Here is a 26,527-nt window from a genome sequence, read left to right as displayed (position 1 = left end):
AAACGGCGCTTTCGACTCCTGCGTTTCTCTCTCACCAAAAAAACAAATGTTTGACTTTTGCATGAGGTCCTCGTTCATGTTATATGCTATGAACATGTATGTACATGCAATTGCGAATGCTGTACATGCTATGTGGTATAGAATCATTATCAATAGTTGATAAACCTCGGTCAATCCACTGCTGGATGAACGTCTCCCCATGCTGTCTAAGTCACGGGGGTTGTTTTGATCATACTTTACCATGTTAGCCAGTGCACATTGGTGAAGGGGGGGGGGGGGGGTGACCCAGGGTTGGTTCAGATATCACTCGCCACTAATGTTAGCCAAGGCTGGGAATGAAGCTCAGGTCGCTGGGTTCATTGTGCAATGCACTAACCAGAGTGCCGCCACTCCACCCATTTATTTGCAAAACCACCTCGGAAACGGTCTCCTTCATGACATGCAAGAAGCAGAGTCCACTAACCACAATCCCACAATGGAATGAAAGCATTGATGAGTGTCCATTCATCGTATGTAATGATGCCGTGCCCTCATTATGTCATGTAAAACAGGGGCAAATACATTTTATAGGTCAGTGCCTCTCACGCCACAACCTGCCAAGACCCACACAGACAGGCCGACCGCCAGCCAACCCTTCCAGGATCATGCCCCGGCCCTGTTTACGTAGCTGGCCCACCGCAGCTGCCGCCGCTACTGCCACTACGCACTGTTGTCGCGCGTTCCCGAGTGGCTCGGTAGCGGTCGGGCCACGACAGCCGACACGCCGCAAACAACGGCGTCGTCGCCCTGTCCCCCGTCTCGCCCCGCGATTCCTCGCTGTTTAAGGCGCTCTGGGCAACATGTGCGCACGCGCAAAAATATGCGTGTTGGGAGCTCATTCAAAAGCTACACACGCATAGGGTCCCCATTGAATTCTGCCCCGTGTGAGTTGTTTGGATGCTTGTAAGAGCACATTCTTCAAACGTCTGATTTTCATCTCGGATTATATGACCGAGCTACTGGCTTTGCCACTGCATTCCACAAGCTGGAGGTTGTAGGAAGCCACATTGAGGCTGTATTCCACCATCATCATCATTATTATCATGATCATCATCGATTTTTAATCTACAACTAAATAAAGACATCACTAAGGTGATGCGTTTTTGTTGGATAATGAATGAACACTAAGTATAATCTTCTGGCCGTAGTCTGCAAACATCTGCGCATAAAACTCATAAATATATTTTTTATTACATCGGTTTCAAAATAATTTAAAATCACCATCGGAATTTTCTGAAGCTATGACTCCTATCATTACTTAACGGCGCCTCTGAGATCTTTCCGCAATTGCTAACACGTGTCTTTCCATGACTGCGTCACTTGAAACGATATCGCATTATTTTAGAACTGACGCCGTTCACAGGCGAAGTGCCCTTGCCACTGCACGCCTTTATGAGAACCCCACCCCAAAATCATAATCCCAGCCGATGCCAAAATAAGTCCAAACTGGGTCTGGCCAACAACGGCAGGGGGCATTGAAGATGACGACCGAGGTCTGGACGTGAAACCCCCGCGCTGAGCGGCGCCTAGGAGCGAAACGGAGAGCAATATAGTCTGTTCTCACATAACGCGTGTTGTTATAACACGAATTGGATATAAAGCGATGAATGTATTGGGGAACACATTTTTATAACGTGGATGTGAATTGGATATAATGCGATTAAGTGAACAGAACTATGTCACGCGAGTAGGAATAAGCGGTCGTACAACTGCCTTGGCGTAGTATCATCACAAAAGGCGGGATGCTGCTGGATGCTTTTAGATGCTCCCCATACGCCACGGTCTTTGTTCAGCCTGCGTACGCATCTCACGTGTTATCGCGGACTGTCCTTGACCCTGCATTATTATAACGCGATTTTTACATCACCCGGTGTTCATCAGGAACCCAACTACCCCGTTATAGGAGAACAGACTGTACCAATAATAATAATAATGAAAACCCTGGTCAGACGCAGATGTGACAAAGACGGGCGCCACTCCCTGAGCGTACGCTTCACCAGACACGGCACACGTGGGATCGTGCACAAGGCCGCTTTGTCTCGCTGCAAGGTCACGCACGTGGCGTCCTTCACAGGCGTTCTCTCCGTCCACGTTCTGACGAGAAGCGATGGGATTCCCGGCGGCGCAAATTTCGTGAGTTGAGATATCTCTGGGGTTGCCACCTCGTACGTATCAAGGTGAAGAAGGATACCTCACAATGCCAGAAGAGGGGAGAACCACTGATGTTAGGGCTGTATATGTCGCAGGACAATCCGTTAAGATGTGTGGTGGATCATTATACAACTGACAAAAACTGTACCATGGAAGACTTATAGATTTCCCAGGACAGCTGCCTCAAGAAGAGGCCAATTCCATAAAAAACAGGACCGTTGGTAACCCGCTAAGATTTACACATGAGCATGGTCACCACGCTACAAACGTCTGGTGAGCTGGGTTTAATTCACGGTCAGGTTGATCATCAGTGGTGAATTATTCCCTTAGTTAGACTCAGCCCTAAGTGATTACCTGATGCAGAGCGTGAACGTCAGGTGAAGGCAGCCTTGGTTGTGGCCACACCGCTACTGTTCCGGCCTTAGTAGGTGCTCGTTAACTTGTCTGTTAATGTTTATCCGGGGGACCTTTATATTTTGTGTGTGGGTGTGTGTGTGTGTGTTATAAGGGGTGGGCGCAAGTTTTGAGAACGGTGGCTAGGGATGGTGACGTAGATATAATGTCAGACTTATTTAGATTTTCAGTTTTATTACCAGAACGATCCCAGCTGTGCTCTCGCGTCAGACTACTTCTGTGCTCAAACGAGCATCGGGCTTCGTGCTCACCTCGAGTGACATCCCTCGGTCAGTGATAGAAACTCTACATTCCTATGCAAGCATTCAGCCCTTCAGCACGAAAGCTGCTGTTTATCGACTCCGGGAAAGACGACAGGCTGAGTTCACTCCTGACCCACCGACTCATGCCCTCCTCATGCCCTTTCGAGTCTGAGTCAAGCGCCCTAACAGCAGCACTCGACTCGTGAATCTCCAGCATAAAATAAGCAGACAGAAGTCCGTTTAAATTTTAATAAACATTTTTTTAGCCCTTCAATCATAACAGCGTGTGATCAAGCAGCCAAACTCTGGGATAAGTTTCGACCATTGCAGTTGTTTGAACAAACACACGGCCATGCCTGCACTTGCGCAAAACGCAAGGCAAAGCTGCAGCGTCCCGTACCGCTGTGGAGCTACGCGACCTCGACATTCAATTGACCGTGACCTCGACCACCCACACGGCCCTCGCCAGGACCGCTCTTTGTCCCAGGAGCGGTGGCCGGCGTGGGCTCGGGTCAACGGCGTCGTAAACGCCGAACGGCCGAGTGGCACGGGACTCCACAGGGCGAACCGTACGCCTCGCCGAGTTTGCCGATTGGGCCGACTGTCTTTGACCCCCCCCCCCGGCTGAGGCGACAAAGGGCCGTCCGCGTGGGGCATTGCATATTTTAAATTTTCGCATTTTGTATTTTTTTGACATGGCCTACAATGGAACACTGACGCGTGCTTCGCGGTAATTCTGTCCATAGGATCTGGATGCCGTTATCGACTCAAGCGTTTACGTGTCTCACATCTTCACCATTTCACTGCCCTGCTGCGGTTTAGCCAAGGGGACCGCCAGCGGCAGCTGTCCCTGTGCAACACAAGGCGTATGCAGTACCGGACTGCAACTGAGCATTCGTTTGCCAGCAGAAGGTGATGTTGCTCTTTGGTTTTTCCTCAAAGCAGTAAACAACAGTTTATAAAATTTTGTACATTTGGACCGTGACGCCGCAACACACAGCATCTGCGAATAACGTTGTGGCGTCCACTGTGAAGCCGACTGCGTAAAGCTGTGGTCAATTCACTCGCGGGATTAACCAGGGCGGCCGCTGGCACGGGTGGACACCGTTCGCTTGTATCACTGCTCTCCCCTTGCGCTGTCGTCGCCCGCACAGCCCACACCACCCATCCCACCCACCCCACCCATGCCACTCACGTCATCCATGCCACCCGTACCACCCACGCCACCCACCCCACCCATCCCACCCACCCATGCCACTCACGCCATCCATGCCACCCGTACCACCCACGCCACCCACGCCACCCACACCACCTATCCCACCCACCCACCCATGCCACTCACGCCATCCATGCCACCCGTACCACCCACGCCATCCATGCCACCCACACCGCCCGCACCGCCCGCACCGCCCGCGTCGCCTGCGTCGCCAGTATTGCCTCACCGGTAGGGCTGCGCGTCGAAGACGCGGTGGCTCGGGAAGCCCAGCATGCCGCACACGACGCGCGCCTCCTCCTCGGCCCAGCCGGCGTCACACACGCGGCTCCACCGCCCACCGTGCTTCACCTCCACCACGCCCTCGGTGACTGGCACCCGCTTCGCCCCCTTCCTCAGCACGGGCTTGAGGCGTACCTCCGTGAAGAGCCTCTCGCTCGGCAGCATCTGCCACGGGATGACGACGACGGCGAGGAGGAGGAGGAGGAGGAGAGAGGGATTGGGAAAGAGGGGCAGGTGACACGGCGATGAGCGATTACACTAAAACAATTTTTTTTATTTTCCCAGGAAAGGCCCACTGAGCTATGTAGCTCTTATTTAGAAGCAGCCTGGCTATCACACATGATGGCTCACCGAAGTGGCTTATCTTGTGGACATTTGAGCATCCGGTTCCTCTAAACGCACGTTGATTCTAAATGTGGAGGGAAAAACCGGAGGGCCTGGAGAAAAATCCACACGACCACGGGGAGAACGTGCAGACTCCAAATATACAGCAAGCGTCAGGGTCGGGATCGAACCCACGACCTCCTGTATACCAGGCGAGGTAGTTAACATCTCGCCACATGGACGAGATCAATTCAATTTCCGTTGGGCTTGGCAGTCGTGCTGCGCGACTCCTCGATGCGGTGCCCGGCGTCGTTGTCGACTCTGTTGTTCATGAAGAAGCTCCCGGCACGTGTAGCTCCTGTTCACGATGTGTGCGTTTGGCTCTATGCGTGCATCGCGAGCCGAGGGAGATACGTTTAATCGAATGAGTAATTTGATCGTTCCACCCCCGAACGCGCTTGACAAATGGAAAGTTTTAAAACTACTTCTCTGTGCGCATAGCTGGAGGCTGGATGGAATAAAACCGTAGCCACTTTGGCCAAACGAATGGACACTTTTTAAACTGCTACCAAAAATTGCTAAATAATTTGAGGTTCTATGTGTTTGTTTTAAGCAGCTATTAAACAAGCAACCTACATTTGTAAACAGATACAAACGCAAGCGACTGTGAAGAGGTCACTGTTTGACGGTCTGGTAAATATGAACACATTTTGTCCGCACGCTGCAGTTTGGCCGTGAAGTATAAATCACAGAGCAAATAAAGTCTGTCTCCAATTTCACGATTAAATTTCACAGCCTTCGATTTCACCACAACTCAGAGGCTTCCTGCCCAAGAAGCCACAGAACCGCAAACGGGCAAAGAATAAAAACCGATCGTGCGCGCACCTCATGGGCGAGGATAACTTCGCGGATAGGAACACAGAATGGCATTCGGGTTACGCCTCGGTGTGACAGTTACCAACTGGACTTGAACTCCAGAGGTCGCGCGTTCGATCCCCTGCGGCGTGGCAGTTGAAGCAATGGGGAAATTAATCCCCCGCCGCCGATGGCGCCGTCTCTGTCCATCAGTCTACATGGGCACACTGCTGGTAAATCGGGTGGCAGAGGTGGCACGTGGTGGGGTAAAGCGTGGGTACTCCCATCTCTCCCAAGATATCCGGTCAGTGTGGATGAGTAGGCCAAAAATACTCTCCAGAGAGAGCTCTCTCCGGAGCCCCCTCGAGCGGAGGCCGGTTTGCCATGAGAGGAGTGAGCAAGGATTTGCAGGACTGCTCCTTTACCGAATACAACGATGCGTACAGCTCATCAATCCACTGCTGGATGAGGAACTTGTCATGCCCTATGTATGTATGTATGTTGAACTTCTTTTGCACCGTACGTAGCCAACCGTGTCAGTCATTGGGGTTGTTTGACCACACTTCGCCATGCTGGTGAGCGTGGGTTAGTGATGGTGTTGTAGAGAACTGATTCGGATATCGCTCGCTCTGGCCGGGAATCACATTCAGGTCACGGCTTTTATAGTCGGGTGCGCTAACCAGTACACCAACTCTTCACCACCACGACAATAACCTCAAGGATATATGGAACATGCCGTGCACAATTTCAACTGACAACGTGTCACCCCTCAGCAGTGTCAGCAGCAAAGCCCCGTGACAGTCCCAGAGTGATTAATGGGAGACTTTGCCAGACATATCCCAGGGGCAAGCGGGTTTTTTTTTGTTTGGTTGTCTGCGTGGTTCACAGCTGATATATCCATCCTCCAACCCCCCGCCAGCCACCAGGGAATGTTCTCTGTATTCACTGCATGAGTGAGACATCGGAAGATTGTATCTCTGGCCTTCCCATAAATGTTCACAATTTTTTTAACGACTCGGGAGTGCAGTGAACCTCCAGCATTCATGAACTTTAACCGGTGTAATTTGTCGCGAAGGTATATTAGGTGGCATGTACATGAAGAGCCCCTTTGTCAATCCACTGCTGGATGAGAGGCTCTCCCACACTATAGCGGTTCGTGGGGGTTATTTAATCATACTTCACCACGCTGGTCAGCGCGGGCTGGTGAAGGTGGGCAGCGTGGAATATTTGGACAATAGTACTGTACGCTCATGGCTTTTGCTGGACTGATCTCCTCTGAAAAGATAGCACCGCAACAGCCTATAACACCTATGTTCTGATTGCTGGTCGCCTGTTCCAAGCAATTTCCAGGCTTCCACCTGCTTAGCTTCTGAGATCTGACAATATCGGGTGTGTTCTGGGTGATTTTGAGATAGGTTTAGGTGAGCTGAAGGGGAACATTTTAGGGAAAAAAAATTACGGGACGAATGATGTACAGGAAACAAATGGAGCAAATAACCATGCTAAACAATGCTAAACTTGTAGTGATAAATACCTACATTGTAACCTTCCAAAGAGATAACCTAAAACGCCATGAACTGAGTCAAAATTGCCGTTGAATTTGAATACGGTATTCTGAAACAGAGCAACTGTGCAGTAAAAACACTTTTCCATTTGTTTTAGGCTGCAGAGGGAACCTGCACAGCTGTTTTCTCGCGACTGTCAATCGCGACGCATACACAGACACGGGGACTGTTCGGCTCGCGACATTTGATTGACCGACACTACCTTTGATAGAAACGAGTAACAACAGTGAAGGGATTTGCGACCGCGTTTCCACTTGTTTATTTTGTTGCGTACAAGTAGAAAAATAAAGGGGGCCCCAATTAAGACGGAAAGTCTCGCACGGCAGAGCGTCTGCTATCAAGGGGTTCGAAACGCAAAAATGGGCGAGGCATCTAATTCCCCGCCTGCACGCGGCGGGTTATGCCGAACGCCGACTCCACACAACCGGGCCGTTTATTTCTGAATCAAGCAAACCACAGTCCGGAGCGGCGTTTGAAAGTTTCTTTAACGCGTACCAGCGGGGGTAGCCTTTTAGGAAACGGGGTTGGAATTTATTTTATTTCATAATTCCGCTTGCATAACTCTCACGCAGCCGGCTTAAGTGGTAATTGCATTCGTTCAAAGGCCAAGACTGGTAAACTGGCCGCGTGTCAAGATAAGCAAACTTCAATCCATATGTCAAAGAATCGTCAGAGACCAGCCCTTTACACACACACATATATAAATACACTGTATATATTTTAAAAAAATCACGTGATTAACATCTCTAGGAATAAGACAGAGCAGTTGTATAGTCCATCAAGAGAGTGAAATGCAAGCCCTGATTTTATTCGTATTTATGGAACACATTCATCCGGTAACTAGGAGCCCCTGGGTTTCATTACCGGATGTCACAATATATATTGCACTATTTATGTTCATATGACTTCCTAATGTTAAATACGTGTTCATAAGTTCAACGAAGATTTAAGAGCAAGCCACTGAATCCTTTTTTTTCCAACTAAACATTTAAGGCTTATTTTAAATCGAAAGAAACATGGGTCAAAATAGTCACAATAATTAACAGTCCGTTGTCAATTCACTCCTGGATGAAGGTTCCCACATGCCGTGTTGGTCACGGCGGTTGTTTGACCATACTTCATCATGCTGCTCAGTGCGGGTTCACAACCAGAATATTTATACTGGAGGAATCCGATGAGCTATAAAGCTCATTTTCGCAGATGTCCAGTAGTTAGTGAAAGGGGAAGCTCAAATATCACTTCGCCACCGATGTTGGCCATGACCCGGAATCAAACTTATTCCGTTGGGTTTATAGCGCAGGACGCAAACCACTACACCTCTGCTCCTTCCCCATGGTCAGTGGGGTAGCTAGCAAGTGTGCAGGCGGTGCCACTGCACCAGGGCACACAAGCCAAGGGGGCTCATACCCTGAACTACAAAGAGCGGGGGGAAATTGGACAGGGGCCCCCATTTAATTATTTACACCAGGGCCCATGCCAGCCACACGATGCAACTGCCCAAGATTAGGATAATAATAAAAATACAGTAAAAACAAAGTGAAGTGCTTAATATCTCAAATGAGTACACGACAGCGTTCGTTTGCTGTTATAAGGCATTGGCGGAAATTCCACATTCCTATTGTGGGTGTGAGTTACTCATTTGGATCACCGCTGTAGTAACTGCATTAATGGGAGAGGCTATAATGAAAAAGAAAGTGTTGTTTGTGAGCGTGTGCATACTTTTAGGGTCTCAGTTTCAAATATGTGAATTGACCGTATTGACTCAACCAAAGTGTAACTGCATACAGTAGCAGCAGTTAAACACTCTCAATGATGGCGCAGTGGTGCATTGCGCCATGAACCTGGCAACCTGAGTTTGATTCCCAGCCATGGCTCACGTGACATCTCAACGGGTCCCTTGATGCCCCCTTCACTAACCAGCACTGACCAGCGTGGTGAAGTATGGTCAAACAACCCCCATGAACGACACAACGTGGGAAAGCCTTTATCCAGCAGTGGCTTAATAAAGGCCAGCACATTATTTATTATTCTACATCCGAATGAACAGATGAATAAGGATTCGTATTTTTGAGTGCTTAAATGCCAGGACATCTCAAAGCATCCTTGCATAAGTAAATAAGCCACGAGCATGCAATGTGATAGTTGTATTTAGAGACATGTTTCAACTCACCCCCTCCAAATGGCACAATTTGGGATCACAATTCGATTCAAGGATCTAATCTTATTTGTATAATTTTTGTCTCACTTGTATTATTTTGTCCACTCCATATCCTGCCATATAACTTTTGCATATCATCCTTTATTGCTTGGGTAAGTCATACAAACATAAATGTTACCTCGCGCAGACACGCAACTCAATGCATGTATCCTGCATGTAAGAATTGATTTTAATTGATGAATCTATGCATTGTTAAATGGCCATTCAAAAATATACAGTATAGTTGCACGTAAAATGTTAAACCCGAGTGGACGTGCAAGTACTGTCAAGTGGCCTACAGTGGCACGTGACAAGGTGAAAAGGGCGCCTGCATCGTGTCCTGCACCTGCCTTTGTGGCGACCTGCATAGCGCTAAAGACTGAAGCCAAATCAGCGAACCTCGTAAAGCAGACACGATGGACCCTGATGCTAGGCAGCTTCGCCGTCAGCGAGTCGGGGGAATGTTGCACCGATGTTTATTTATTTATTTACTCTGCGCCTTTGGGTTTAAAGCTGGCGCGGAGAGACTACTGCGTGGAAGAAGCTTGGAATTTGCAGTGGGGAAAATATATATTTATTGGGCTCCACCATGGTCTGGTCTTTTGGTCTTTTGGCGTCCTCTGTTCTAACAACGTTTTGAGATGAGGCTCGAATGAAAGCTGTCTCTGGTGTGGACCAATCAGTTTCAAAGACAATGCATATACTGTACTATCAGAGTATGTTTTTTGTTTGCATTCTAACCACACGTATATGTGGTTAATGCAGACATGATTCCTTGTAAAAGGTTTCAGTTTGGTGTTTTAACATCTTAACACCTGTTTTGTTGCCAGAAAAAAAGGGGAAAACCTATTCTCATATTTTGATACTGGCAAAGGAGGTCCCATGATCTATCTCCATTGTTAGAGTGGAATTATCTAATTATATGAAAAAGCTATTGTGAATTCTCACAGAGCAGAATATTCTACGGAAGCAGATGTTACAGAACTCCTTCTGAAATCTGTTCAAGTGACATCATAGCCACACTCGGGGTCAGCTTTCCCGCCTATCCTTCTACGAAGTCATATTTGTCGCACGGCAGTGAAACTGATATTTTTAACTCTCAGGGCTGAAACTTAGAGCCAGCTTCCGTGTAACATTGAATATGACGGGCATATGTGTGTGCAGTCATGATGACCAAGCTGAGACAATCGACTTCTTACGCTTGAGAATCCGATTTAATCGCAGGCGGTCGGAACCCATATTCAACCTGATGATCGTAGTGGTGTCAGCTCATTGCTCTGACTAATTAGCCACCTGGTCACCTTATGAAACTATTATTCTTCAATGTTATCAGTCATTAAAATATATATACATGTCTAATGGTACGTTTTGAACATTTTGTATACAACGGCCTAACAATAAATGTTTTTTTATTTGCTCTGCTTCATAGCTACGATAAATACTGCGCCACAAGTCGTATACAAAAAAAATCTCACATCATGTGCTCTGAACGTGGCTGAATGGATGCCACTGGTTGTCGTTAATGCAGGACAGATTCCGATGGTTTTGAAGTCCACTTGGCCCCGTTTGCTTCCACGTGGCTAACTTTTGGCAAACCTGGAGCTCTGCTTTCCCTGCCATGTCTCTTTAGCAACATGTGCTTTGCCATTGCAGTGCGTTGCACCACAGAATGCATCAAATATGATCTGTGCTTTTTATCTTATTTCTTTCTGCTGTAGGTTTTTTTTTTTTAAACAATCGTGGATACTATAAATTATGGATATTTCAGAAAAGCAAGACTTTTGGGTATTTAGCAAGTAATACATCAAACCGTTTATTGTTTCCTGTCGGTAATACCACATATTGGACCCACAACACTATGCTACAAATGTCTTGAAAATTATTCTCCCATTATCCTTCATATGTTGAAATGAATGATAAGAGGCAGAGTTGTTTGTGTCTTTAAGAAAGTTATTTTAAACGGCACCGCATGGCATCTGCATAATATAAATCTTGCCAATATTGGTCACGATGGGTGAAGCTGTTTCCTGTCATGTGGCACCATTAGAGTTATTTTGCACTGATCTTCCACCACTGTGGCAGTCAGTATAATACATAATAGGGTAGAGGTACAATGCATCAGTTTGTAGCCCTTCTGTGCCTTGCCACGGAAGATATGCAAATAATCTGAGCACATAGAAAAGGTCACAGGTCAAGCGACTGGGTTTTAAAGTTACACATTACAGGTGGCCATGTGGCTCTAGGTTCAGAGCCTTGAACTAGCTGCGCTGAGATCCTGAATGGGAATCCAGATGTCAGGCATCCGTGGTTAGATCTGGTTCTCCAGCATCGTGAATTGACGGTCTTATCCCCAGTCACCAAAGTCTGAACAAAATTACCCGCTCCATCATATCAAATGCAGTGTTGCACTTAATTTAGCAAAATTCCAAGATATGTCATTTTCAAATATTGATTTGACTGTCATGTGACAAATAAACTCGTAGTCAATGCCTACTGTGTTCAGGACAAAAAGGGGAACTGGAAGGGATTTTCGGGATAAGTCTGCGAGAGAAAAAAAACACCTCTTCCACAGCCGTTCACGGATACACCGAGAACAGTGTTCTGTGAGATCTCTGAATTGATTCTGTGGCCCGTGATAGGATGCCAGTGGCGCAATTGAAATATAGCAGGAAACAAGCAACTAAATGTTAACATTTAAAGCTGTTCCATTGCGCGTTTGGCTGAGCAAAAGCAATGGAAGCCTGACCTCCGGAGGCCACGTATTATTTGCGAAGAGGACATCGACTATAAACAGCTGACATCTGTTTCCGTTTCCAATTGCGCATCCATGCGACAATACGCAGGGCTGTAGAGGTGGGGGTACAAGGTGGGCCAGCTGTAGAGGTGGGGGTACAAGGTGGGCCAGCTGTAGAGGTGGGGGTACAAGGTGGGCCAGCTGTAGAGGTGGGGGTACAAGGTGGGCCAGCTGTAGAGGTGGGGGTACAAGGTGGGGCAGTTTGCTCTAGCCCTCAGATCGGGAAGGGGCCTCAACAAAGGTTGCGGGGGCCTAGGAGGAGTCCTCGTCTGACATTTTAGCTCTGGAACTCCACAAATCCTTAAATGGCCCTGGAAACGTGCACCATGTTCATTGAGAAAAGCAAGCGTGGCCCTGAACTCCAACATCAGTTTTGGCAGAGCTCATCTCTGATGGTGGGCTTGAGCAACGAATGGAAATGTCACATTCCTCTGGCAGAGGCCAGTCCATTGGACAATCACTGTTGACTTTTCCACATCTTCATCTTGAGGTCTGTGCCTAGTGGCAACGTTTTTAGTTCACGTTTCCTTCATCCTTCACGATGCTGTTTTTTCTTCATCGTTTTATAACTCAGTCGCTCTTTCTTAAACTCATCGGGCATGTGTCTTGCTTCTTCTACTGCTTGTCTTTTCTCCCACATTCTTCCTTCCTGAGCTTCCTTCAGCAAACCTTCCCCGAGGACAGTGCTCCCAATTGCAATATGTTGCCTTCTCTGAATTGTTTCAGTCAGACTTCTCTTCCCACCCAATGGTGTGCAAGGTGCTGCTTGTCCATTCAAAGACGCCGCCTTCGTTGGTCGTAATACTCATCTCATGATGCTATGGCTGCAAAATTTGGTCGTACATGTCACGTATATAGTTTATTGTTAAATTTGAAATTACAGTTCCTGTGATCACTGTTACATTGTTTTTAGAGCTTTATTTTGGTGATTTCGAAAAGGTTCTGTTTTAGCCATATTTGTTTGTTGTAGTACACAGAGTTAGACTGGTAACTGTAATCTAAATTGTCTTATGGTTGTTATTGTTTTACTTGCATCCCACTGGGATTTTTGCACACAGCGTTGATATACGGTGTTTTTTTCTGGAAGACTTTGCTGTTTTTTTTCCTGGATTTTTCTGTTGCGCGTAGTCACTTTAAGATGTTTTCTTGTTCATGTTTTTGTTTGTTGTGGTTGCACCCGAGTCAAGAGCCGAATCGCTCACAGGGCTATACCAAATAAATGAACTGAACTGAAAATGAACTGAACCCTTACTCCACTTTAGAACTTCCTCTATACTCTGTCTTTCGGTCCAACTGACGTTCTACATTTGACGCCACATGCACCCGCATCTATAAACTTTGCAGGCGTCTAACATCTTTCTTTCCATATAGGGGTACCCAATTTGTCAACTCCAGAAGTATGATGGGCTTCAGTTGACCTCTGACTAGGATTTGAACTCCCAACCATCCAACTGCGATTGGGTCACTCCTCCGTAGTGTCACTCAGCCAGCACAACATTCACTCCGTGCATCTACATTATTCATATTTTTAAAATATTTTTTGTTTTCCACAGGGATTCAGTTTCACTGTTCACGATGGGTCACACAGCTGCCTTATCACTTCCCAGCCAGGTCCATTCATTCATGAGGGGCTGCCAAGCGATCTGATAGCGATACCAGTATACTGGCGCGCCTATAGCAGTGTCCTCTTATAAGGTGAGACACCCACCACTCCGTGTCCTTGAGCAGCATCTAACGCACGCGAGCACTGGTACATCCAGGGTTTTTTAAAATATATAATTTACCGCCATAGGAATGTGGAATTCTACCACTGCACAGGCGGTGAGCACCTACCCAAGCGCCTACAAGCAGAAATCACTTGTGAACTTTTTAATCCAGCAAATAGCATTATGCATCCACCCAGCGTGCCCATCTTTCTTCTATAATTTACAGCCCATTTGCCAATCCACGAATAGATGAAGACTTTTCCGTGCCGTGTCAGGTGTGGGATTTGTTTGGCCATACTTCTCCAAGCTGGTCAGTGCAGGTTGCTGAACGGGGTAGTGGCCCAGGGCCGGTGCAGATGTCGCCCGCCAGTGACGGTAGCCGAGGGCGGAAATCGAGCTCAGGTCACTGGGGGTTTGTGGTGCAGTGGAGCGCAAACCACTCCACAGGCGTGTGCTACCCCGACTCCACATTGTACAGTGTGGCCATCGGACTCGTTACAAAAAACAATTGTAACAAGGCACTGTCATTTAAAAAAAAGCCCAAGAACAACACCAGAACAAGTCTATGGGTAACACATTGCGCATGAGCGCAATAATCCCACTGGAATTTATTATTTGCGGTATTTCCAGCAGACTTCAGATGACAGAACAGTGCATCTCCTGGCGAATTCTCCCCCGGCACAGACGGGCCACAATTCGCGCATTCACATTTCAGCTTCTCTTCCTTTCCGCTTCTGCCGCTCCACGAACACCCCACCGCGGACTTTCTCAGTGCACGTCGGACTGAACGCTGCTTCCCCAAATATAAACAAATATTCTCTTCCCCCCCCCACAACCTTCCCCCCCCCCACCTTCCCCCGCCCCCAACCCACCTTCCCGCCCTTCAGATTACAGATTAGATCTCTGGAACTCACTGCCAATCCCAATGGGGAAAGTTGCGTTTGTACAAACACAGTCTGCTACCCTTCACTGAAGACCTCCGCACCGACGTCCCCCAGGCTGGAGACAGCGTCAGCGTTCCACCGGGCATCAGCGATTGATGGCTGCCGTGGAATTTGCGCGTGGCACCTTTGACCTTTGCAGCATATTCTTGGTAAAAAAAAAACACGCGGGCTGTAGCGGAGGCCTCACAGCAGTGCGCGCACGGAATCTCAAACACATGGAGGCTGTTTGTTTAGTATCGAGTTAAGTGACATCATCAAAGCCCAGAGTCTAAATCCGACGCGGAAACTCCGACACCCACATGACACCAGGCGAATTGCCAGAGCTCTCGGTGCCAGCGTCAGGGCCACTCAATGAGAAAAATGGAGAGAATGAGCAGAGTGGGAGACTTAGGAGGGTGGCCGTAGAGCCGGGTGCCTTTAGATTTGAATGGTTTCGCGCTCCAGGGTTGTACTTCTGTGTCCACCGTCGAATAACATCCCCGTTTGTTAATTGGAGCCAAATTGGCAGATTTTGTTTTAACAGCAATGCTTCTGTGGTAGTGCAGCGGTAGACGCAGAGGGTTAGTGCACCACGCTTGTGATAACTGAAGCAGTCCTGGGCACCTCCCTTCACCAACCCGCACTGACCAACGTGGTGAAATATGGTTAAACAGCACCCATGACCGATACGGTATGGGGGAGGCATCATCCATCAGCGGACTGGGCAAACGGCTGTAAATTATTATTTTTGTTATTGTGGGCACTGGCGCTAAATGCGTAGAGGGTTGGCCTTGTTGAATTCAGTGGCCTGGCCACAGCTGCACACTGCAATGCACCAACACTGCAGAATGCTGCTTCCCCAATAGGTTCTGAATTTCTGAACGCTCACATAAAACCCTCCCCCCTCTGGTCTCACTCTACTCGCCTCCACGCACTCTCTCCGCTACAGCAACCAAGGCTTTTCTGTTGAAGCTATGCGGTCTCATTTAAATGTTGTATGAATCCAAATTGTGTTGTATCGCCACACAAGGATAGTCGTACCGTAGTTCCGAATATTCTGTAGGTGCACTATGTGACGGACACTATAGAACACAATGTGTGCCAATATACGGATTTTACAGACGTATGATTCATGCAAGTATGAAAACACGTAGGTTTACACGTCTGGGTCTGCGCTGCATTTAAACTTACTCACTAGACTCCTGTTTGCTAATTGGAGCAGAATGTCCCGACATTGCAATGGCATTGCTTTGTTTTGCAAAGACTATGGTGAACCGTAACTGACGCACCATGTGAACTTTAGAACGGACGACAAAACCGAATGAATCAACTCGGGATCCTGGGCGGTAGATACAGCACCACCACCCCTGCTTGGCACAAAGACGCAGTGTACAGTAGAACTAAGGGGCAGGGTGCACGAGAGAGCAGCGTTCACACGAAATGTTCACGTGAATAGTACAGAAAAAAGAACAACCCTAAGCCTTGCCACTATTACCACTGCCACTCGGCAAGTATCGACAACAACAAAAAGCCAGTCTTAAAATGGAATATTTTACGGAATAATTGTGGATGCTGCTACTGCGGTGCGATGGTCAGTGAGCACTCCATGTGCAGTCACAGAGGTCACCGGTTCGATCCCAACTCCCAGCGTGGCAGTGGAAACAACCGTTAAAGTTTCTTAAATCCCCCCTGTATGTATGTATGTATGCACGGTATGTTGAACTTCTTTCACACCATACGTAGCCAACCGTGCTAATTGGAGGTGCTGGGGAAAGGACAACTAACCAAACACAAAAAGTAGTTCTAAAGAAATGAGTTTTCAATTTAGCTTTAAAAGTGCAATAGCCTCCGGTTGCTGGAGCTATTCAATGTCCACCCAGCAGGATACATTGGTACAACACAGGTAGTCGATCGGCAGGTCTGGGATTTTGCTCGTGTTATGGCTTCGTGAATAGCAACGTGAAGATCCACGCCCAAGTTTGAAAGCCATGCGACGGCTTCGGGCGAGGCCGAATGAATTGCTGCTGTGCCTCTGTTGTGGCTGTGGTGTCGGGTACATTGTGGGCAATCCCACCTCTTCAAACATCTTTATTTTAGACCGGAGGAGGAATCCGAGAAGCTATGAAGCTCTATAATGGGACCTTTTTTGCCAGTATCAAAGTATGAAATAATAAGAATAGGTTTTACCCTTAAATATTGACTTAAAACTTTCGTGACTGCAGGAATTCATATTTTTTGGTTCTTTCGGTAAAGTCACGCAGAGAGAACAATTACCACGTGACTTTACCGAAAGAACCAAAGAATAAAGGAATAGGTTTTACCCTTGCTCTCTCTGGTGTAGGCCAATCAGTTTCAAAGACAATGCGTATATTATCAGAGCATATTTGTTTGCATGTTTACCACAAGTACGTGTGGTGAATGCAGACTTGAGCCCATTTTCACAGTTGTCCAGTAGATGCCTTACCAGCATGGACAAGGGGGTCAAATACCCTCTAGAGGGGCTCTCAAGAGCTCCCTCGAGTAGAGGCCCGTCCATCAGCAGTGGTGAGAAAGCAATTTCAGGGCTGCACCTACATCTTTAAAAAAATGTTTAAACAAAATAATTAGTTAATCTCCAACTTTATAATGGTCAGCAAAAACAGGGAACAATTTCAGGCTGGGTGTCTGATCTTCTATACTCTTACAAAAATTGAAGGGATGTGATTTAAAACCAGCCAGGGCCAACTTTTTTTCTCTTTCTCAAAAGACGCCAGCAGCCTACGTTTGTTTCCCATGAGGTCGTTCCAATTAGAGTCCAATAATTGGATTTTTAGGCACAGGTCACAATTCGAGGCCAACACCAGATTTCTGAGCCGAAGCCTGCAGTGTTTCGCGTCTACGCGCATGTTTGGTGAGGATATTTGAAGAATGCTGCTGCTTTGCTCTCAGGGCTATCCCAGGTGCCTTTGCACAACAAAGGACAAAAGACACGGAGGGGTTAAGGCAGGTCATCCAAATAAAGAAAAAAGCTCCCATCATTTCAATGCGATGGAAAGGGAAAAAGGCTATGGGGGCCCAAGCTTGTCATTGATAAGCTCTGCGTTACCTCGGCTTCTGAGAAAGCAAACGGTCGTTGGGGAACATCCTTTCACCCCTTCGCTTGCCACCTCCCCATTGTGGCATTTGGGCACAGGCCATCATTGTGGCAGTTGGGCACAGGCCATCATTGTGGCAGTTGGGCCATCATTGTGGCAGTTGGGCCATCATTGTGGCAGTTGGGCCATCATTGTGGCAGTTGGGCCATCATTGTGGCAGTTGGGCCATCATTAGCAGCTGCCGCACTCAGCACAGGGCCTGTTGCATTTTGCTGGGTCCACCGCAAATGGCTACCTACTCGCTGCCGTGCTAGCATGCGTGCTGGTACTTTTCATCTTACAAACACAGTTACAGTACACAACGTGCTCTACTGGGAACGCTTGTCGTTTAGCCAAAAAGCAAATCACCACGAATGCACCCGATTTCTATCAGTGCTCGTGAGCCGAGCAGGCGCTGAGCCCGGTTCGTACTTGAATGTAACACAGTCGAGGAAAACCAAGCGTCGTAGGCTTGGTTTGTGCGTTGGCCACGATAGAGGAGTACAGTCATAAACTTAATACATCTGCATGAAACGTAAATATAAATTTGCCATTAAACCCGCCACCACCCAACACAGGCAATTAGTAAGGTTTGTTATGTAAACAAAATATGCCAATTAGTTACTACTTCAGCACACCGGTGTGTTGGAGAGTAAACCCGTCCTTGGACAGGTAAAAAAGGTAATGGAAAATATTGGTCACGAAAGCCTACTTGTTAAATTGATATCTGCAAAACGTTTGAGTGATATCCCCTCGTATGCGAGGGTTTACCTCCGGGTACTCTGGTTTCTTCCTAACAGCCAAAGACATCATTAATGTGTCCGGCTAAACATTCCATTGCAGCATCCGCCTGAAGGCAGAGTCATGACTTAGTGAGGCTTCCTCTGTGAGGCTGCCACAGTGCTGAGATGTTAACGACCTCGCCTGGTATGCAGGAGGTTGTGAGTTCGATCCTGACCCTGACGCCTGCTGTTGCTGTATATTTGGAGTTTGCATGCTCGCCCTGTGGTCGTGTGGATTTTTTCTGGGTCCTCTGGATTTTGCCTCCACATTTAGAAACATGCGTTTATGGCATTTGACTCCTATAAATGTCCACGTGATAAGCCACTTCGTTGAGCTATCATTTGTTGCCTGGTCGTTTATGAAAAAGAGCAAAATAGCTCAGTTGGCTTTACCTGGTAAAATAAAGAATAATTTAGTTTAATAGTTTATAGTTTCCCGAGATGTAAGAAAAGGCCGTAGTTTAAAATCAGCAAGACCATCCACGTGATCGTGTCTCTCGATGAAAATGCACAGGCGAGGTCACATCTGTAAGCACAGTATACGGAAACAAAGAGTAAAAGATCACTGCTCATGTTCTATCCAATGAAGGACTGCACAGGCAAACACTATCATGGCATACGGTGGGATGGGCACTCTCATCGCACTGGGCAGGCGCGTGGAAAATGTCATCATCGTACGAGCCTCGTAATGGACGGGTTTTTTCGCTCTTTTTGTGTCTATTTCGATTGTTATTGCAAAGGGGCTGTCGGTGCCATATCGTGAGATAAAGAGGTTGCCAATTTTGTACCATTGCCGTGAGCAGTGCATCACCCTGCACCAGAGAAGAGCCTACGGAAGTTGATATCATAGAACTGCTTCTGAGCTCTATTTAAGTACCTTCTCAGGGACAATGTTCATTCTCCTTTGCCCTGGCATAAAGATGTTTATCGTGTGGCAGTCAAACCGATGGCAGCATTATTTTGTGAGTCTTGATTTTTGCTAAATTAAGTAAAAAAACCTAACACGATGGCTTTCCTGTAGTCATTGTGACCAAGCAGGGACCACCAACTGGCTATACTTGAGAACACCGGTATATAATTATCAAGGGTGGTGCTGAAACCTCGATTTGTGAACCCGGTCCCGGCTCATCTCACTCACCCAGCCACCTCTTTGTCCAGGGTTGTCTGCAACTGAATGTGCCACCGTTCCTCTACAGTCCAGCGGTACTGAACCGGGGTGACGCGGACCCCCTGGGGTTTACGTGGCAACGTCGCAGGGGGTACGCGATTTTTAAACGTGTGAAATTATTTCATACGTGAGGAATAATCATGCAGGGAGCGTGTTTTTGTTTTCATGTTCACCACAAGTACCCTGTGTGGTTAATGCAGACACGATTCCTTGCAAAAGGTTTCAGTGTGGTGTTTTAACATCTGAACACAACTGTTTTATTGCCAGAGAGGGTAAGGCCTATTATCATAAATTACGGGATGCATGCAGAGCGTCCGTTTTAGTATACATTTGAATTCGCTTGCAGTTGCTAGCTAGTCAGGGATACCTCACAAAATGAACAATTGAGTTAAAATATTGATGTTCATTCATTCACAGATTTAATTCTCAGAACCATGTTGGGTCAGGTACGTAGGGGCGGGCGGCGGCGGCGGGGGGGGGGGGTACTCGATTGAAACAAAATTCAACAAGGGGGTAAGGTACAAGTAGCCGACACGAGGTTGAGGACAACTGCTCTGCACGCGACGCGGCGACCGGCACCTCGACGAAGTTGCTGATGTCCTCGTGGCCCTCGAATCCTGGCAGCCTCTTTTCCAGACAAATGACGCTCACGTCCTCCGAGTGCTTGCAGTCGTGGACTCCCCAGCCATTGGACTGGCACTGGATTAGTGATCTCTCTTCTCCATTGCAGTAAATGTTGTCCAACAGAATTGGTCCTGGAAACAGGCGGGGGCAGGGGGGGGGAGAGGGGGCACAGGGGGAGGGAAGGGGGGGAGGGGGCAATCCTTGTAGCAAATGATCCAGCTCAAAATGTGTTGGAGAACCGCAGCCGACCGACAGGGTGACGATTGCGATGCTTGGGATTTCTCTCCCTTTGCTGCGATCGTGCGGCAAAATCTCAGACGCTGTTGCAAAAAAGCAGAAGCAGAGAGCGTGAGTCGATATATCTTCTCATAACACTTCTGCTGTGACGGCGGGTATTAGGGTACAAGGCGCATTGCGTGCGCACGCTACCGCCAAATGCCATTGCACAATGGGAACAAGCACAGAACGCTTGCCAACTGACTGCAGCCGTATACAGATCAGATAAGGGAGCTTCCTGCGAAGTAGCGCATTACTTTATCTGAGGGGCTCGATCAGCCCTGAAGCATCAGACCGTTTAAATGCAGGGCGCGAGTGACCTTCAGTGTCGATCTGTATTCCTCACAGAAATTTACCTAAGGCGACGCTGCTGTGGCCGCTGGCAATGCGTTATTACCGCTCTTCTTGCGGCAATTACACGGACAAGTCACAAAAGAAATTGTTGTAAATATACACGTGATATTTTGGTTTCCTGAGAAAGTCTCGCGTTGAGTTCATGCGTTGTGATTCGGCCCACAATGCGTGACTTGCTTTAATTCGTGCTGTTTACATTTTCAGTCTTACCCTGGGAGTAGCGGGGGGTTGGGGGTTGGTGTGTTTTTTAAAGACTTCTCAGATCTGTTCATCTATACTTAAACTATAGTTTCATGAATTTCTCGTATTTTGCTGTTATAGTACTAATCATAGTACTTTTTAAACTGTGGTTTTCACACCTGATGATGATTGCTTGTGTTGCAGTCAAAACGTTGTGAGAATTTTATTGTTTTATATTTTTATTATTTTATTGTTTCCCTTCTACGTGACTTTACCGAAAGAACCAAGAATATGGTATAAATGTAGTTTGATTATTTTTTTTTATATATAAATATGCATTCTTTAATGAACACGATAATTACTTACTTATCCATGCGATTCATTACGCGACTTGCAATCAGTAGCTACAATAGAAGAGCAGTACAGTCGCTAAACTTAATACATCTGCGCGGAGCGTAAATAAAAATGTTCCATTCAACCCGCCACCACCTGACACAGTAAATTAGTAAGGGCTTTCAAGTAAACAAAACATGCCAATTAGTTGCTAGTTGAGGACACCGGTGTGTTGGAGAGTAAACCCACAACGTTTACAATTCGAGTACGACGTTTCGCTGGTTGTTACAACCGACATAATCGAAAAGTTATTTTAAACGCGTGGGATTTCGACGATCACAGCATAACCCTTGCAAATAATACAACAGCCCCGAGTAGCTTTTTACATTTTGTTTTTATCTACCGAGCCTTTCAAGTAGCGGCTTGTGAGTTCTATTTCAGATTCTGGTTTTGAAACGATTCCACCCAGAGAGGAGTGACCTTCGGGAGACTGGGAGGGCCCTCCACTGGATACGTGGACCGTGAAATGCACACCCTGTTCTGTGTTTGTAGTGCACGGGTGCGGTGTTCACCAACTCTCTTCTGCCCTGATCCAGGTCAGGAAGCAAGGCCGTGTTTGTCCTTTCACTTCGAGTCACCAGTGGGGCTCCCCCCCCTCCCCCCCCACCATCTTCCTCTTGGGCTCTTTTACTGAACGCATATTTTCATACTCGTTTATGAATGTCTAAAAAACAACAGCAGCAGCAGCAGCAACAGTAATTTGTCGTCTAACCCAGTAAGGCCTAATTTAATCCTGCGGCTGACTCATGCTCAGGGAGTTGCTATAGAACTTGGGACGTGTAGGCAACGTAGGGTGTTTTGTGTGTGGGAGTCAGCTGGATTTCCCGGAAGAAAAAAAACCCCACACACACACTCAAACTCTACACAGCTGCGTCAGAAACCTATTTGCTGTACTGCTTGAATATAAGCACTTTGCTGCCATGCAGATAGCTGTCACCTCGATAATAATTCCACTAACTCCACCACCCAGTGACCGAATAACACCTGCCAATCTTAATACGATCTCCATCAGCCTCTGGGCCATCTGAACTCATGCTTTGCAACAACATTTGTTTAAGCGGGCAAACTGGATCGCTTTTGACTCGCCGAGTCTCACTTAGCAGTCAGGCTGGTGCAAGAAATGCTCTCTCGATTGCGAGATGTCACATGCAAGGGTGGTCGTCACGAGTGGGGTGAAGTGTATGAATAACTGACCTCATGATCGCATTGTGCTTTATCGGACAGTGATACACCAGGGTTAGCAAAGTGCTGAGAGCGAGTCAGCAAGAGGCTTCATTATAATCAATCATCATTGCAGAAATTGATGCGTTACAGCCTCAGTTACTTTCGATGTCTGGAATGCGTTCTGAGAGTTGACAGCAAGGACTAAAATAGCAAGTGGACGCCACAGGAATATTGCTTGCGTAACACTCGTGTGCACTGAGACCCCAGATCAGTGTTCTACACCCACGGCCTGCTGACATCATTCGCTGGTACAGCATTGTAAGGATGTTCACCAGGTGAATCCTGCAGCCATCCACTGGCTCACTCACCAACCTCGGCATGGCCGTGTACACGGTGCTGATCAACTCCCGACCAATACGAAAGGAGTTGAGGTTTCTTTAAAAAAAAAGCTATAATACGAGTAACCGTGCAGCAAGCGGTGGTCTGGGTGGCGATGACCCAGCCAAATCAAAAGGGGGGTCGAGGGGGGGGGTGACCTTGATTCGTTTATGGTGAAGAGCCGTGCTTGCGAGCGAGCTCTGTCTCAGCTCTGTTCTTTGAACGCTCCAATCAGATTACTCTGTGCTCCTCGGGCGGATCTGTCACTGCGCACACTCACACATTGTGCGCCCAAGTGTTGAATTGCGCGTAATAAAATGAAGACTAAAGCAGTGTCTCTCCACACAAAAAGTATAAAATATATACCCGGTATGTTTGTTCTCCGTGTGTCGAGGGGCCTTGCGAACCACAATGCCTTTCAGCAGCATTTGTTTCAGCAGGACTACTCCAGACCGCTGTTGCCTCTCATTTAAACAGCCAGGCCCCATTTAACAAATGCTGCTAGATTGCTTAGATTTTTGTTGAGTTAACAGACTCGGCTTATTATGTATTAACTTATTTGTTATTATTGTACACAGTTTCGGGATCAGTCGGATGAGTGTTTCGGTGCTTATACAGGGTGCTTCAAAAAATGTTAACACTTACATGGGACTATCGTTTTTAATGGAAAAGAACGGATATTACACTGTTACATGATAACAAACGTATGTTAATAGCTTCAAAAAGTGAAAGAGTCTCTACTTGTTCGTCATCAATGTCAACGCGTGGCCTGGAATCTTCTCCAGATGGTCTCCAGAGCCCGGAGGCAGCAGCACATGTCACGTGGTATTGTTGCAAATTCTCAGAAATGTTAACATTTGTTTTGAAGCGCCCTGTTTATATATAAAAAAATGATAAACATTTTTCACGCAAAATTCTCCAGTGTTACACTTCCCAGGCAGTGGATGCCGTGGAGGGCTGTCAAACATGGTATGTGCCCCCACGTAATCTATCTCCTAACAGAAAATGTAATACGTACGGTTCTTAGTCATCTAAGTTATTCGCCCGATCACTAAACCAAAGAGTATGAATCCTTGCAGTCATGAAAGCTTCAGACGTAGAAATATTAGCGCCTGTGAACTAATTGGCTCGGCATGCACCCGATCTCATCGGATCCCGGAAACTAAGCAGGGTTGAGACTGGACATTGCTTGAATGGGTGACTCCGCATCCATGAGAGGTTGTTATAAGCTCAGAGGGGGGGGGGGGGCACGTGGTGAGCAAGAGAGGGTAGTGCAGCTTTGCGTTGTTGTCCCATCATTCTATGCTCCCACGTCAATGTTCCCCACCTCCACCAACCCACGGTGACCAATATGACGAGGTGTGGTTGAACAACTCCCCCACAGCTCTAAATGCGTTGGGAGGCCCTCACTTGGCGGTGGATTGACAAAAGGGCTGTACACGTACGATCGTGATACAATCGTAAAACAAATTAAAAATAATATAAAAAAAACTATGAGGATGTCCCAGAAGTGGAAAACCTAGAAAGGGGGGGCTGGTCAGTGTGGGTTGGTGAAGGAGGGACCCCAGGACCGGCTCAGATATCACTCGCCACTGATGTTAGCCGTGACCCGGAATAAAATACAGGTTTCCAGGATCAGAGCAGAGTGCGTGAATCTCTACACCACCGCTCCTCCCCTCATCGATCATTCGGTTCAATGGTTGGGCTTGCTTACAAAACGGTAACATTTTGAATTAAAAAGTATCTAAATATGAGCTCACCTCGAGCCGCTGCACAAGGATGGGAGCGAGGCCTAATTTCTCACAGGATAATTTTCGGGGTCGCTGGAAGACCCGGAGGTGGCACGTGGCTGATAGCCACAGCCATACTCGATGTGGTGTGCTGGGTCGATAAATATTTTCTGGGTTGCTGATCCAGACAGACTCGGCTGAAATTAAGCCCTGGCTGGGAGACATATGAGCATCACGATGGCTCTGGAGATGCGTGTGTGTGTGTGTGTTTTTTTACAGGGGGCAGAGGTTGTGCTGTGATTCCTACCGCCGGTGGTTATGAACTCCAGTGCTCACAACCAGTCACGTGGTGTGATTGGCACAGGCCCAAGGCAGAGCACAACAATCCTCGGCGACAACCGCGGCTTAACCCGCCCGAATTCCATCAACGACCGCGGAGGAGCGGCGGGACACACGGCGCGTGCCGTGACGGTCTCGCCTCACCTGAGCCCTGGCCGAACTTGGCGCTGTGGGCCCACGTGTTGGCCCCGGTGAAGCCCAGCTCGCGGCACACCACGTTGGCCGACTGCAGGTTGAAGTCGTCGTCGCACACCGTGCCCCACTCGCCGTTGAAGTAGACCTCGACGCGCCCCTCGAAGAAGCGCCGGGTCGGTCCGGCGAGCCGGACCTTCACGGCGGGCTCGGCCGCGTCAACCCCCGGCGTGCTCCCGTCGCCCTCGCTGTTGTCCGCCTCTCCCTGGCCCCAGCAACCGGTGACTCCAAGCAGCAGCAGCAGCAGCAACAGCACCAGCGGCGGCGACGGCGGCAACGGCGTCGCGACTTTGGGCGCGCACGCTCGGGACGCGTGGAGTTTCATCGCCGGAGGAGACGGCGCACCGCGAGCTGAGAGGGGCGTGCGAGGCAGGGCGAGTGAGACGGCGCTCGCGCGGCGGTCCCTGCACGCGGAGAGCCACGCGCGCGCAAGTTAGGCACGCGCCGTATTTGACCCTGAAGGAGGAATCGAGCGGGCCTTGGGCAGGACGCATCGCCAGACGGGATGATTGTATGACGACCGAGGCTAACGATGAACAGAAGGGGCAGACGGAGGAGAGGATGTTCGCCGAGGGAGATGGGGCGACGACAGCGGCTTGTGTGCACGTGCTACGTGGATTGTCACAGGGCGCAATCGTGAGAGGCGGCGGTGGCTCGTGGAGGCCTTCATCCAGCAGTGGACATACCTGTCAACCCACGCGGTTTACCCCGTATTCTTATACAGGGAAATTTAGTTTTTAGGTCCATACGGCGTACAGCCGTTTCAATACGGGCAAAAATATAATTGTTTAGAGACATATTTTTTGTTTATTTGTATGTGTTTCTCCCTTGTGATGGGACCTTGTAGGATGAACGTTTGGATTTATAAGGGCACAGGGTGACCAATAAGGTCTGAATTGGTCTGTAATAAGGTAGGCACTCATAAGGGGTTGACAGCTATGAGTAGATGTCATGGCTGATGACCATGGTTCTGTTTACGATGGTTCTATTCGCTCACGAGGGTCACGCGTGGAAGCTTTGGACAATTCCTCCATAGATAGTCACCCGCTACTTCAGCGCGGAGTTTGGGAAATGCTTACAAGGGGGCAGATGCTGTGCTGTGATTCTCATCGGCCGGTGGTTATCAACT

At 48.0% G+C, this 26,527-nt stretch overlaps 1 protein-coding gene and 1 long non-coding RNA gene across 4 annotated transcripts in view; one reads left to right on the top strand and one right to left on the bottom strand.

The window, feature by feature from the left end:
* The window catches only part of LOXL4 (lysyl oxidase like 4), a 76,143-nt gene that overhangs the window by 44,055 nt on the left and 5,561 nt on the right, over positions 1-26,527 (bottom strand). For 2 of the 3 annotated variants that reach the window (XM_076066356.1, XM_032952105.2), the window contains exons 1-3: positions 25,351-25,723; positions 20,348-20,523; positions 4,289-4,506 (exon numbers count right to left, since the gene is read on the bottom strand). In XM_076066356.1, the coding sequence (XP_075922471.1) occupies positions 4,289-4,506; positions 20,348-20,523; positions 25,351-25,723 (767 nt within the window). Of the gene's footprint in view, positions 1-4,288; positions 4,507-20,347; positions 20,524-25,350; positions 25,803-26,527 lie in introns of those variants that run through there. The other variant, XM_032952104.2, reaches the window with a different exon arrangement.
* Positions 3,616-26,197, top strand: LOC142924282 (uncharacterized). The gene is made up of 2 exons (XR_012941470.1): positions 3,616-3,758; positions 25,147-26,197. It is a non-coding gene; the product is annotated as an uncharacterized LOC142924282 (long non-coding RNA).

The sequence above is a fragment of the Petromyzon marinus genome, chromosome 11, assembly GCF_048934315.1.
Source record: "Petromyzon marinus isolate PM22_M1 ecotype Great Lakes invasive population chromosome 11, UKy_Petmar_22M1.pri1.0, whole genome shotgun sequence".
Lineage (NCBI taxonomy): Eukaryota > Metazoa > Chordata > Hyperoartia > Petromyzontiformes > Petromyzontidae > Petromyzon > Petromyzon marinus.
This window is presented reverse-complemented; position numbering and strand designations above follow the sequence as displayed.